This window comes from Temnothorax longispinosus, chromosome 11 (genome assembly GCF_030848805.1).
Source record: "Temnothorax longispinosus isolate EJ_2023e chromosome 11, Tlon_JGU_v1, whole genome shotgun sequence".
Taxonomy (NCBI): Eukaryota; Metazoa; Arthropoda; class Insecta; order Hymenoptera; family Formicidae; genus Temnothorax; species Temnothorax longispinosus.
The window spans coordinates 18,064,832-18,080,820 of record NC_092368.1 but is presented as its reverse complement, the minus strand read 5'-3'; the positions used below and the strand labels follow the sequence as shown (position 1 = coordinate 18,080,820).

Sequence of the window (15,989 nt, the reverse complement as noted above, 5' to 3'; positions counted from 1 at the left end):
CGATTGTTCCGTGAAAATTATCTACAGAGATATTAGAGGTAAACCAAGACGCGCTATACCGAACCTTTTCCCTTTCTCTGCGATAATTATCCTCCACGAGGTGGGAGATACCATTTCCCCCGGTGGTGCTTCAATTACACCGCATCGCGCCGGTTAATTCCGCCCGCGGCGTCCAGAGGTGCCCGCGTAAACATCGGCCGGGCGAATGCTCGTACATACACACGGAACACGTGCCCGTTGTGGAGTAAGGAGAATTTTCGTTAATCAAGCTACATCAGTGGCCGTCCCGGCCGCAACGTTATCGGCGGTCTCAATAACTAAATTATTGTTGCTCTATACGCGATGTATAGAAGAGAAGACAGATATTAGGAGCGAAAGAGAAAGCCAGAATCAGAGAGAGTGATGGGGGAGGGTGGAAGGGGGAGGAGAGAGAGGGAGAGAGATAGAGAGAGATCAGTCGGAGCCTTGGCACGTCATACAGGACACGTTCCTTTGTATCAGGACGTACCCTGATGCATGAGTGTGCACGATGCGATACCGCAGCCGCGCCTCTGCTCTGTAATACTCGTCGCTACGACGGCGGAATATCGAGACGATCGACTAAGGTGCCTTCGTGTTTTGCGGCTTTACCTCAGATCTGAAATGTCGTTTCGGAGCGAAATTGGGAGCCTTATTAAACAGCGATCTATTAAACATAAATTGAATCTGATCTAGACTGACGCTCGGTCAAACTGGTAATCAGAAAAATAGAGAGTGGAGTGATTAATAATAATTAATTTATTCTTCTCGCATAAACGTTAATTACAGGATTACCAAATATACCGGCTATTATTTGTAACTAAATGTATGTATAGCATATTTTGTTACTGATTAATATTACTTATTTCATCTAATAAATAATCTGGATTCTTTAAAACTTATCTTTATCTTTATACGTATTTAAATCTTCTTTATCTATATATTTATGTGTTTCCAAGAGTCTTTAATCAGATCTAAAATGCATGACGTTGCGAGCACATGTTTCGAGATTAAATTCGCGCTCTCAACTTTTAAAGAAGAGCAGCTTATTAAAACGTATAATAAACAGCGTATAAGTGACAGCAGGCTCTTTAAATTTGAATAACTCTTCGAACTTTCGTATCTTGCATATTACGTAAAACGTCGCGTTCTTTTAAGCAAAAAGCTCAAGAGCGCCGACTGACGTTCGATCTGACGAGGAAGTTAATTCGACTCTTGGCTTCGCGCGCATTCAAACGTGATCGTCATATCTATAACGTATCTCGAGAGATCTCAGAGGACATCCCGGAATCTCTGTGAGTTATAGCTAATCTTTGAGAATCCGTAGGTGGGTGTGTGTGTGTGTGTGTGTATCCTGAGAATCCTGAGGATTTCACCGGATCCACGGGATACCTCGGGAATCTCCAAAATTCGCCGCTGAAATAGCGCGACTGCCTGGGCCCTTCAATTAAATGTGCATTCTTGCGGCCGGCACCGCAGACAAACATTTCTTGTTTAAATAATGTCGGGCAACGGAGGTTCATGCGCGGCGAATTATTTGGCCAGTCAATACAATTTTTCTAGCTCGCTGCGTCCACCGCCTGTTTGCCCACGAATCAATTTTACCCATCGTTCCATTTCTCCATTCCCCCCACCTCCGTTCCCGCCCGCTGGTTCTTCTTTCACCCGTGTAATCAGTATTTCAAAATCGATATTCGAAGTCAACGGCAAATATTTGCAAATCATACCAGCCGCTCGCAGATTCTGTCAGAAGTGGTTGTGATAATAATAACGATGCATAATATAATAATAATAGTAATGTGAAATATCCTTGCATCGCTCACGGTTTGCATATATAGGATATTTAAGTCCATCATCTCCGTACTAAGAGATATCACTGACGAGAATACGTCGTATGATTTCGGTCGCACAAATATTGCTTTATAATTAGTCGTTAATTAATATCGAACGCCGAACATTGCTCCACATATGTCGTCAGTCTAATTAAAATACGTAACGTGTTTTATACTCGCGCGACGCGCGCATTGCAGCATGTATAAAAATCGATCTTTTATTAATAAATTGTTATTTGCAGCTGTACGACTTTTACTAATATAATTGACAACGAAATATTCACGGCGGACTTTTCAGATGTTCCCAATTTTATTTAGTCTCGCCTCTCATTCTTCCGGATATAATAAAAAATAATTAATAATAACTAGTAAATGATAAATGTTAAATTATGTAAAAGGAATAATCGATGAGTCTGATTAAATCAATAGTGTAATGATGCAACTCTCAAGCTACTTTAAATTATTCCACAGAAAGATTTTGACCAGAATTAGTTCAGCAATCTGTAGATATTTTTTTATTTTTCTGGAAATTTGGAAATATCTCTTTCCCTTTGTTTCTTTTCGTTTCGCAAAAAAATCCCACTCTATAATTAACAAGTCAATTTTAACTCGCGTTCCCATGTGCCATCGCTCTGTCCCGCGACGTCGCGGATTTCAGACGTGGAATTTCCTGATTGACTGATTCGATCGCGCGTTCGATTACCGAGCGTAATTAGTTTGCGTTGTAAGCAAAACAGGACGACGCCCTCCGCCCGCGCGTCGCGCCTGAAACGAGTTCGCCCTTTACGCCGGACCCCGGACCCACCCTATCGTGTTTGCGACGCAAATTTTCCCCGGTGCGTGCAAAAGGCAGCCACCGCATCGCTAATTAGAAGATTCGCTCGGTGCGCGGAAGGCACTCCGTTCCCTCTCCGACAGGGAAAGGAGAGCGGGAAAGGGGGAGGGGGGGCTTACCGACCCGGCATAATTAAATTCGGGCCCCTTTAAGAAGCCGTCTCTTGACAATTCGCAAGGGCGGGCGCGCGTTCGCTTCCCTTTTAATAGCGAGTTAACAATGGCGTGATTGTGATTATATAGGAATGAACGGGGCAAGCAGAGCAGCCTTACCGTATTTTTGAGACGACCGTGGGCGTGAATTCTAATTGAGGGAAGCCCAACTCCTTCGGCCTCACATCCTCCAGGCTGCTGTACCTCACGTAACTACAAGGCGGCGGTAATGAAAAGGCTGTAACAAGAGTAGAAATTAAAGCAGACGAGTCGATAGAGCATCGGAGTTTATTCTACTATACGGAATAATTAATTTCAATAGAAGCCCTTCATCAATAGCTTGGAGGGTTGCTGCTCTTGCTTTAGAAAAATAATAATCACGACATGAAATATACACACAAGTTGTAAAAGAAAAATAAGAAGAAATAAAATTTAGAATTTAATTTTGTATTGTAAAAAAATATATAAATATGATGTATAAATCTTTTTTCAAAAATGTATATTTTATATTAATACAATTATTGTTTAACATATTTTGTTCACTAAATATATTAACACTAGAACTACCAAAGATTAACTTATAGCTGTTTCTACCGAAGGAATCAAAATAAGAAAAAGAGAAAACAAGTTTATAAAATTAATTATCTGTATATTTTAATAAAAATCAGAAAAAATTTCAGAGAAACTGTGATGTTTTAAAAATAAATAATAATTATTTTTTAAAATGTCAAACAAATCATTTTTTGATCCTCTTGGTAGTTCTAGTATTAATACATATGTATTTAGTATCAACCATGTATATTTAACATCAAATATGAAAATATTGCGTTTATTTAAATTTAAATCAATTTATACAGGAAAACTGTCATTAAAATTACTATCAGAAGCGCGAGACTTCAGTGATTCATTATATTAGCTTTTTTCCGGAGGTATCAGACTTAAAAAAAAAACGCATCTCACACACACATGCATCTTCTTAAAAATTAAAGAAGTTCTGAAATACACATCACATCTACTACATAAATGAATAGTAAAGCGATGACGTTCTGTATTGATGTAATCGGCTTTGATAAAAAGTATGATTTTTATCGAAAAATGTCAGATTATCTTATACTTATATCTGTTTTCAATATTATTTTTTTCTAGCTAATTAATTAACAGCTATTTACTAATTTAACAATGATTAATTCACATTTCGTACACGCTTTAATGAGATTTTTATCTAAATTAATATTATACTCCGGAAATGAACCGTCCAATATTCTGCGCTCGATAGCCCCCTCCCCCTCCTCCGAAACACTAACGTGAGGAAGAATCGCAACTGCAGCAGCGGGAAAAGTGCGGCGCGGGCACGCTTCTCGGTACCTACATAATTTCAACCTGGCCGGGCCATTTACGCGCAAGATTTTCGCTTGCGCGAGCGGCAAAAAAAATTCCTATCTCGACGGCCGGGGCGAAAAAATTCCTAGGGACGCACGTTCCCCATTTCTGCAAAACGCGTCTTTTTTCTTCTCTGCCGACGTTCATTCTCGCTTCATTAACTGCGAATCAGCGACGTACCTACATTAAGAAAAAGAAAAGGAGCGGAGAGACGTCGGGTTATCAGAAGAAAGAAAAGAGAAAGGGGGATAATAGTCTGCGCGAGGGGGGTAGATTGTAAAATCGATGAGACTCCTTCGAGCTCGCCAACTTTCGTCCGGATCTTTTTATTGCAAAAAAATCACCCGTTAATTTTCCCCGCTGATTAACCCTTTAAGCCTTACGTCCGTCAAATTAAATTGCTTTAAAATAAGTAGGCAAAGTAAGGGCGTTCTAGGCCAGTTTGTGGTGGGGGGTATGACGTCACCGGCGTGGTGGGGATGACGTCATCAGCGTGAATTAATTAAATAATTATATTAATTAAATTAGGTTATAAAAATTATATTAATTTATAGGTTATAAATAATTAAATTAATTAAATTAGGTTATAATGAATCATAACCTAACTCAATTAATTTAATTATTTATAACCTATAAATTAATATAATTTTTATAACCTAATTTAATTAATATAATTATTTAATTAATGATGCAAACATGCCGCCATTGCCTCCACGCAGATGACGTCATCCCCTCTTCACGCCGATGACGTCATCCCCACCACGCCGGTGATGTCATACCCCCCACCACAAACTGGCCTAGAACGCCCTTACTTTGCCTACTAAAATAGAATTATAAAATTTATTTCCTAATTTGTTGAAAATGAAACGAGCCGCGGTTCGAAAATGTGAATTCTGAAATTGCGAAATCGGACAAAGCCCCCCCTCTCTCTGCCAAGAGAGAAGCATACCGCAGAAATAATTGCAAAGTCGAATTCCCGAATGGCGAAGGAGATTCCTCGAGTCTGAAAAGTTGGGAGACGATCGGCAAGAAGATAAAAGCAATTCGAAACGCTAATCGAACAATAGCTTCTTTCGCCCAAATATGGCGAGAGTAACTTTCGTGGGAATAAACAAGATCATTGAATTGCATTGGGATTGTTTGTTTTGGTGCTTAATGAGCGCGGCCACTTTTCGAAAAGTTGGAAAACGATCGAAGAGAGAATGGGCGGGAGAAGGGAGAAAAGACGAGGAAGCGGAGATAAACGTGGGTGGGGGAGGGAAAGAACGGGGAAGAGCGGTAAACCGCCGAGGTACTCCAATCAGCTTCCCAACTTTAACCGCGCTTCTGCCTTCCGGCTGGCAACTCCCGCTAATGAAAGGCGCGTGGCGCGTGCACACTCGCGCAAGAAACCGACGTTCACGGTTGAACTTCAGCTCGCGTATGAAAATAGCGATAAATGATCAAGTTTTGCGGTAAACCTCGCCGCGATGCGTTTCGACGAAGCGTCTCTCTTCTCGGCCTCGAACATCGCTACAGGTATAAATTCGCTCGCTATAGCGTATGCCGTATATCGCTGGTATATTTACCGGTTGAACGAATGAGATTATACGACTCCGCGAAATTGTCCGGTCATCCGGAACGCGTCCTCTGATGGACGTAATAAGTCAACCGGCTTTTCTCTCGCAGAGCCGTCACTCGTTGTTTACGATGACTTAACACCGACGACGGAGCGATGGCGGGTTTAGTTGTGGGTTGCAGCTCGTCCCCCCCCCCCTCTTTCGGAGGGGTACGCGCGGAAGATAATTTCAATTTATCCACCTTTTCCCTTCAGCGGCGATGACACCGGGCGTCGCTCGGCGAGACATTTATTGCCACGATGAGGCATCGCCCGGGATTATTATGCGCTCGGGATGCATTCTTATGCGACGACGCTTAATCGTCGCTGTTCAACACCCGTGCCCACCCAGCCAGCCCTGCACCATTAATCCTCGGGAGTCCCTCGCGCCCCGGGATCGCGACGGGATTTCGAGATTTTTGCCGTGGCGAAAATTAAAAGGCGGGCGGCGTTCCGGCGCCCGGAACAAGCCCCCTTAAGGGGATGATCGCGGGATGATGGCGTTTGTCTAAACGGCGAGTAAGACAACGGCGTGAACTGAGAATTAGCGTCTGATTAAGTGCCTCGGGTTACATTAAATTAAAGGGAATTATTTAATCCTTTAATATATTTAATTCAGTGTCATTTATTAAATATTAAAAATATATATCATAGAAAAAAATAATAACAAAAATATCTACGTATTTTTTTATACAGATTCCTGATGCATATATGTATATTGTATATGATATTTCTTACATATATATTTTAATTTCTTATATAAGAAATTAATTTAAATGACACACTCACACACACACACACGAATATATATAAATTCTATTAAACTTTTATTTAGAATTATACAGATTTAAATTAAATTTTGATTTATATTTTGTGCAACTTTTTGTTTTTTCCAACATATTTACTGAAGCCTTCTAACGCTGAAAATGTCGTGAATATTGCGACAAATAATCGCGTTTCACCTGATTGCATACCGCTCTTAAATCGTCGAGTTCCATTTAGCGCTCGCCGCTAACCGACTCCGACATGCTAAGAGCTTTCGTCTACTCTTTCAAAGGCTTTAAAGCTTTCACGCGGAATGACCGCTAGCTAAATCTCTCGTCGTTTCCAAGTAACAACAATAGCGATGGTAATAACAATTTCTCGAATCGGCCATACGTGAGCAAGAAATGAGAGAAAATCAATGGCTTCAAGTGAAAAAGAAGATAATGAGAACATATTAATTAAGTGGATGCAACTAAAGAGAGCTTACAGAGAGTATTAACAGAAGTTTCCGTAACCACAAACGTAAAAAGTAAATTGATATGTGTATATGTTTATATAATATAAAATTTATAAATTCTACAATATTTATTTCTGTGTTTATACTCCCTATTTGTTTAATAATATTTGAAATTGTCATTATAAATAATATTTGCAAATCTGTTACTTTTTAATTACATACATTCGTTAATATTTTATATTTATATTAAATATCGCAAGATACATTTGTTCTTGTTTAGGAACAACAATTTATTTAAAATTAAATTCTTATTTTTACGTGACGAGAACGTAATAAAATAACAATAATATCAAAAAATACATTACAATTATGTATGTAATAAAACACAATAACAGTTAAGGTTGTAAAATGTAAAATGACTAAAAAAAATCGTTAACGCGCTTAAAATGTAAGTATGTGCGATTGTACATACAGACTTGTAAAGAAAAGTAAAATAAACATTTATTGTTGAAAGCCGAATAGAGGTGCAACGAACGTTGCGGATTATACCCCGTTGCCTCAGGATGAATGAATGTCTAAAACCGCCGTCGCCGCCGGAAACACGTCGGACTGCGAGCAATAAAAATAATTGTCCGTGTAGTAACAACCAGCATGTTAACTGCAGCTCGCTGCAAGATGGCGGCAGAAACAAAAGGCTGGGAATGACGTTGTTTACGGGCGCCGATTGTTTTAAAAAGCGACGAGAGAGCCGAGCATCGCTATCGGCGGTCTCGGGAGAGTAAAAGAAAAGAAGAAAGAGAGAGAGAAAGAGGAAAAAAGAGGGGAAAGAGAGGAAAGATGAGGAAAAAGAAATAGAAAGAGAAAGTACAAAAGAGAGTCGAACTCTGGCGAGAGGGATGAAAAAGAGGGTGAGAGCTTCTTCAGCCGGGCTGGAAGACGCCGCTACGGGAACGAGCCCGATTGGTTTATTGGCCGGGATTAAAAAGCATTCTCGAGGCAATTGTTTGTAATTCTAATGAAAAAGCCGCATGATAAAGGAATCGCCGCACCGGTTCGAACGGCCCGGAAATTCACGCAACTCCGTTACCAATGTTTCTGATCGCAGCCCATGTTTTCTGCTCGTGCGTGTAATACCCTCTATCGTATTCAATATTACTTTACGAGATTGTTAGAACGTTTATATGTTACTTTCATGTGATATAAAATTGTACATAACGTATAATATCGCAGTAAATCTAATATAGATATGGCAGAGTGCTGTTGTGCAGCAATATAACTCCATCGACGATGTCTACAAAAATCGCAGTTCTTCGCCAAAGTGTTATTAAAAAAAGTTCCGACGATATAAAGTCGTATAATGAATAGCTTCGGAATATCTGGACCTTTGTGCGGCGCGAAACAGGAGCTTTCTTTTGAATTGGCCTGTATGCGCGGAATATGGTAGATACGAGGAACTCCACTTACCGAAGCTATGATTATTTCAAGATGCACTCACAAAAATTGGCTGCCGCGCACCCCTTTTTCAACATTTCCGCCCTGATACGCTTTCCCATCAGGACGTTCCCTGGCAACGATCTTATATGTTTCACCAAGCGCGTTGATACACCGAATGACTTTCGCTGAAATCTCGACCAAAAAATAGAATACCTCTCTAATTAATCGTTATTTAGTTATTTAAATATCATCATTTAAAAAATAGTTATATTTTAGTAAATTAATTTCTTGAGAAATATGTGGCAAAGTTTAAGAATAAAAGTTTCTTATTTAAAGCGTTTTTCGAATATTAATGATTTTAAATATACGTTAAGCTATACGTTGATGTGCAAGTTTTCAGTCTGAATTTTTTTCGAATTTGCGAAACTTCGTAAAATTAAAACTCATGAGAAGTAAGAGCCACTCGAAACTACTCCAAAAAAGGTAACGCTTCGTTATTCCCTTGCACACTTGGGAAGTTTTCTTGCCGCAAACCCCTAATTTCCCACGGCCAATATTTCCGTAATTGCAATTTGAGCTAAATTTTTTTCGGCGAGGAAGTTACCTTCGAGTCCGTCAGAGAATTTTTCGAGTTTTACGACGTACATAAAAAATGTAGAAATATCGAAAATAGTGCTCGGAAACTCGTCGAGGGATGTCGAGCATTGCGACACGCCTTTACTTGCGTCGTAAAAGTCGGCGTCTCCCAGGATCAGGCAGTAAATTCAAACTATACCGTGATCAGAGAAAGATTGCCGAGTCGGCAAATTACGGAAAGGAGGGGGGGGGCAGTCGGAGGGCGCGGGAGGGCGGATAGCTTGATACGGCGTGATTGAGGATAGGAATAAAAAGGGATTACGTCTATGCTTCCGGCGGTGTCTCCGGTTCGGTTAATCCGACATTGATTCATTTTTGATGGATTTAGATAAAGACGCGGGGAATTAAAAAAGCTACACACGCCCTCGTTTTTATCGCACAACAAGTTTCACTTCCCGCAAATTGTCATTTTATCTTCTTTCGGTGAGCCTGAGCTGTTCTTCCATCTTCATATTTATCTGATTACGAACGTTTATTAGTACTTTTGCTTATTTATTTAAAAACACGGCCATTTTTAAACGTGTTATTTCCTAATCTAGAAATTAATTCAATTGTTAAGATATAGAAAAATATTAAAATTTGCAAAAATCAACACAAACTGATATTATACATATTCGAGAGAAAAGAAAGATTGAAAAAAGGATTTAAAAAAACACCTTAAATATTTTCTGCAGTAATTGCATCTCCAAGACATTTGTCTTGCATCCGTATACACTGCAGTCTTGCATTTTGCAAGATTACGTACCCGCGCTCTGCTTGCTTATTTATTTATTTATTTATTGCAACTATTCTTCATGTTCTTGCAGTCATTTCGCATCCTACCCGCGACGGAGAATAGATCGCCACATCCGGTCGAGTTTGCACGGGTTGCATCCTCGAGGAGGATAGGATGATAAACAACGGAGCGGCGTATTGACGGGAAATAAATCGACGAGGACCTCGTCGATCCACCATTTTTCGGCTCTCGCTCGCGATCCTTTTGTCGGCAACATCAGGAAGCATCAACAAATCTGTCGAGACACGCGCGCAGCTTCGATTCTTGGCGCCGGTCCAACGTTTCCGGTCCGCCGCGCGCGTTTACGACTCATCGCATCGCGGGCGAGTGAGCCCATGATTTTCTCTCTCTCTTTCTCTCTCTCGCACACACACCCGGTAGTTTTATTTTAATGGAGTCCGCCGGGCTCATCACGCGAGCGAAGATTTATTAGCGCCAAGATGCGCGAAGGGTCGCCGCGAATCCGAGGATGATAAAATGTTTTGAGCCTTTTGGAATTCGTAAAATTATACGAATCTTCGCTTGAAGAGAAATCTTCTTTCCATCACATAAATTTACGATTACGTTGTTTTATATAAACTTACAATTTCGGTTTATACGTTTCGATATAGGCACAGTTAAATTTAAAAGACATTATTAATTTTTTGTAATCATATGTGTTTCGAAAAGCAATCTCTTTTTATAATGATAATATATGATACATTCGGAGTTTAGAAAATAGAAAACGACTTTCAGCTCTTTTTATTTATCTTCATATTATTATGGAAAGTTGTCGGGACAAAATGAGTTGTTGATAATTAGCTTCTTTTTTCACTTCCACTTCGCCGGCGCTGAAGCGTATCTGTCTATTAGCGTGGAAATGGCCGCCGCTAAGTGCTTTTTAGCTGATAATCGATTTAAGAGAGCTTGATAATTTTCCGATGGGCGTCGCTTTTTAGCCTTAAAAGCGACGCGCGCGATTAATTGCGCTCGAATTTTACGCCGCGAGGAGAATTGAAAAATTCCAGTGTATGGTATCTGTGCTTATATTACCCACCATCTTTGTGTATTCAAACAAACGCATCGTTATCGGCGGCTCTAATGCGATCGAGAAGGGATCTCGACGATCGATTGCCTTGCGCGGACGAAGACGGTGTTTGTGTCATCATGTTGTCCACGCAAGGATATCGACAAGGACTTCGCCAAAGTGAACCAGCGTCTTTGTTGACAGAAGGAACGTGTTTCGCTTACCAGCCGGCCTTTGATCACGCGATCTCCTCTGATCGACTGTAATCATCCCTCCTTGTCGACATCCGCGGACAACTTTGATGACATCGATTGTCGCTCGTAATATTTCATTCATTCGCGTATCGCTTCTATTAAGTCCGATTCAACTCAAAAGTTATAAGACTTCTGACGAAACTAATATATGTAGAAGCTCATGTGAAATCATTTTCTCTCTTCAGATACCAAGCGGAATTATTGTTAGGGAAGGAAAATGTCGAAAAAAACATCCACGTTATTGCATACAAAATTTTATTCGCTGAAATGTGCACTTTGAAGTTAACGTATATGAAAAAATATATCTCTTTGAAGAACATATATATATATGCATGAAAAAAAAATTATGAAACGTCGCGCTGACATAGCTCCGCGTCATTTGGATGGAAATTCCCGCCGGTGACAGGACGGTCTTCACATAAATCCCCTTTGTCTGAGCGTTTATAATAAAGCGATAAAGCGGTCGGCATCGACTTCTGCGCCGCTATTCTTCCATTATGCCGCGATTTGTATTACATCGCGCGTATCAGGGAGACAATGGCGCGTATCGCCGTGCGATACACGCGCGTCACGCGTGCGCGCGCGCGATCGTTAATAAAGCCCGCGCTGACATGCATTTTACAACGTCACGTCGCCGGCTGCACCGACAATGCGGTCGAAAAAGCTTTCCCGGCAATCCAAAACAGCGACGGGCGAAAGAATCAACTTTCATTTCGCGAGCGGGCTCTCGCGCGGAATTTTTTCTCAACCTCTCCCGCACTCGCTTTTATCCAAAATAATTCGAAAAATTGCGATACCGTCCCTTCTCACGCAGGATATATAAACAAAAGTTATAAATGACAGAAATAAAGGAATGGAAAGATGAAGATTTCGGGATTTTCCTCGAAAACATTTATTTCTTCTTCTCTTCTTCTTTCTTCTTTTCTTTTTCTTTTCTTCTTTTCTTCTTTTATTCTTTTCTTCTTCTCTTCTTCTCTTCTTCTCTTCTTCTCTTTGTTTCTTCTCTTTTTAAAAATATCCAAGAACACGCGGAGAGAAAGAGAGAGAGAGAGAGAGAGAGGAGGAGGGAGAGAGGAATGATCTTGCGCGGGAGACGGCATTACTCGCAATCGTTCGGAAGACTCCAGCGCGTATTCGCCGACCTGTAAACTTCGATAAAGCCTAACCTTGTAGGTGATAAGGTCGGCGGTTGCAGGGCGTGGCTTATCAAATCTCTCGCCGAGACTCCCGGCGAAGGTTCCGCGAGCTTTTTAACGGTAAGCCCGCCGGTAGCCACGTCGAACGTGCGTCTGGCTACGTCTGGTAGGCTATGAAATGCGTCCGCCGCCGGTTTGTTGCTGCAAAATCAATATCGCTCTCCGCGGTCCCCCTCCCTCCCCCCTTCCAACCACCCGCCACGATCCTCTCTCTTTCTCGCTTTTCTTCTCGCTTCCCGCTTGCAACCGGAAACGCCACGAGAGGCGGCTCGAAACGCGAATACGACATAGGCGCCGTAAAATAATGATGAAGAAAGAAAAGTGATAACTTTCCGTTTCCTCACATTTTTACATTGAAAAGGCAAAAGAGAGATTTTTCTGGTTGCTCCTGCGAATATCACGTGTGGTCTCGTTTTTTTGTGAAACACAAAACTGGGATATTTAACAAATTGGAACAAATCGCTGTTCATGAATTATAATAAGACAATGGTAAGTGAAAATTTTAATTGTTTGTATTTCTCGACAGCAGTAATCAGACATGACAATTTTCGTAAAAACTGAGACAGTACCAAGTTACCTGCCTCATTTCGAATAATCGAACAATGAACTTTGAATACTTTCTTTGAAATTCTGTATTTAGTTATTTCTCAGTAGTAATATTAGAGTAGTGATCAGACGTGACAATTTTTGCGCGAAGACATCAAGACATTAAAAAATTATCCGTTTGCTTTCGAACAAATCACAAACGCTGTATTTTGGATATTTACGAGATAAAGTTAGTTCTTTTCCCTCTCCCCTAACTCTTCCTCAAAAACATTGGGAGATGTGAAAGTTAATATCATCACAGCTTCCCGTCATCAATTCTCATTTCAGCGGCATAAAACGCGCGAACTAGAGTGCTTAAAGAGCGAAGCACTAAAAGTTGAAATTTCACCATGCTGCGGCTCCGCATTATTAATCCGCGCTGTCGTAAAAGTACCGGTAGAATGCGCGAGTCCCCCTTCCTCCATTTTTGTTTTTATCGGGCCACGTTGCACGTAAATACGGCCGTTATGTAAACGGCGGCCGGAAGCGCGCCAGAACCCGCCGGCTATTAAGCGATAGTTTAACACTTCCTCGTAACGATTCTTTTTTGTAAACGGGGCGCTCTCCGCAACGCGACGCCCGGCGGCGGCGGCGCGGGCGGCCTCAGGTGCGGGAATCGGCCCTCGGCTTTTACTCGATATTTCAATCAACCGACCGCCCGCATCGTGTTTAATCGATTCAACGCGTTTCCGGAGAAATTCATTTAGACCGCTCTCCCCCTCCCTCCCTCCCTCCACCCCTTCTCTCCTCCCCACCAAGATCAAGACTTGAAATCTGTGGGATAAAACGATTGTTTGTGCTTGTTTGCGCGCGTAATTTCATCCCTTCGCTCGTCCGCTTCGTCGAAAATCGTTGGCCAGCAAATCGCGGGATTTCGGAATAGCTTACATATTACACGCAACGTGATTCGGAAAGCTTTGAGAATGTGGAAAATTTCAGATCTACCGAGCTCGTAGAATTACGAGAAATTCGAGTGGTTCTCGAAGTCTTGTGCTCGTTATTGTTTTCGTAGAAATTATTGATCGGGGATAATACACGCGTAACATGATATATTATTGTAAAATTAAAAATTTTTAAATAATCGGAATTCAGTCGCAAGGTATAAATAATAATTGATATTTTAAATATACACTCCTTAACCAAATAAAAGAGCATTCAAATCGGTGGCAAAGAAGCAATGTTAAGAAGAAAACTTAAAGCTTTTAAAGACAAAGTTGAAAATAATTTTTTCTTTCTTCTGCGCGTGATCTCAAAGTCGAAGACTTTTGTCAATTTTGCACAGCTGACTTGGAAATGGTGCAACTTGGAGCAGAAGCATCGCTTAGAGAAAAACTTTGAGAGTAAAGTTTTCAAGATTTAAAATGCCTCTTTAAAAATATTGCGCTGTAATTATTTTTTTTTTTTTGCGAGGTTATAAATTTGTATTTCGACATTTTTATCGTCGATTCGAAGTGGCCTTTCAATTTTATCGAATGTAGCCTCATAACTATCGGTGATTTAATATTTACCATTTATAGGAAGAGAGATAGCTGGAATAAATGCATTTCACGGGAGAGCTTTAAACCTTAAAAGCTTTCTCATTTCAAGGGAGACTTAGCATTTTGAAAATATATCTGCATTCTGCGACGAACTTAATCGGAAAATTCTTTGAAGAAACATACTGAAGAAATCGAGGATTCGAGGAAATACGAAATATTAAAAGTCGATATTTCAAATACCCATAATCGCTTTTATTGAGAAATTTCCGAGCTTTAATACTTCTAGTAGATTCTTTACTTTTAATATCGACTCCCGTGAGAGGCACTTTAAGTTTTCTAAACGCAGCATATACGCCGGCATATATACGCGCGGCAATTTCATGCACTCCGGGGCGGCCGTCTACTCCCTGCAATTCGACGCATTTCACGGAGCGTCTTTGAAGAAAGCAATGAGGAGTAAGAAGTTAAGAGATGGTTAATGTAGGAGGGGAAGAGTGGGTTAAGTGCAGTCTTTCAGCGCAAGTAGTCTCATCACATGACTCGAGAATCGTTTATTCCCTATTACACTCCTTACGTACGCGAGTAGCGTGAATTTTCAAAAAATAATGGCGCACGGCAGAAATAGCGCCACTAAACATTTCAAGCACACAAGATAAATCGTTCTTGTAATACATGTATATAGAAATGTGTGTATAACATACATGTGCATATACTTACGTATATTTATAGTTATATAATTTTATGTATATAATAATTTATATTAATTTACATGATATACGTTTTTTAATTGTATATATTATTCATATATTAATATATATATATACTAAGTATAATCAAGCTGATGTCGATTACATTTCACATCAAGGAACAAGAGTAGTCAAGAGCCGAAATTTCGGAATGCAAATGCAAAAATGCTCGGCGGAACGACTATATACGGCATTCCCGGGGTATGTAAGTAAGTAAACGGGTAAGCTCGTTTCCTTCTCATAGTTTAGCGCCAGCTCCGGATCACGCACTTTGCCGGCAAGTTAGCGGCAAGTTGCCGCCTAGTTCAGGCTCGTGCTCGTATACCGAGCTGCAGGTGCGGCCGCTTTGAGAGAACTTTGACACGTATTATACTCGTTAAGTTGGAGTACTCGCAACCACCCTCGCGCAAAGCGCGAGCGAGCGCGCGATATTGCCCGATCGCAGGCTAATCGGCCCGGCCATTCGAGAAATTATGAAAATTTGGAAGATCGTCTATCTGCGAAATAAATTTTCAACAATTCTCCGAAATTTGCTGTCTCTCTGAAGAAGACAAGAGCCGAAAATTTGAGAAAAGGAGATTTCTATTATCGTTGTTTTCAAATCTTCTTCAAGTCTTTTTATGTTCAGACCAGAAAAGTCCGGTTATATTTAATAGAAAACTCAGAAACTCTCTCGGCTAAGGAATTCAGGAATTCTTTAACAATAAGTTTGAGAATTTAAAGGTAGAGAAAGTCAGCTGACCGAATTGCGAGGAAAGAACTCCGATCGGATAGCCATTCGTGTGATATCCGCGAAGACTTTTGAAAAAGTCAAGAGAGAGTCTTTGAAGCCACGAAGCCACG

At 40.6% G+C, this 15,989-nt stretch overlaps 1 protein-coding gene across 1 annotated transcript in view; it reads right to left on the bottom strand.

Moving 5' to 3' along the window:
• Positions 1-15,989, bottom strand: part of LOC139821850 (uncharacterized) — a 96,311-nt gene that overhangs the window by 51,796 nt on the left and 28,526 nt on the right. Inside the window, exon 3 of the mRNA XM_071793207.1 lies at positions 2,958-3,075. Coding sequence (XP_071649308.1) covers positions 2,958-3,075 — 118 coding nt within the window. The remainder of the gene's footprint in view (positions 1-2,957; positions 3,076-15,989) is intronic.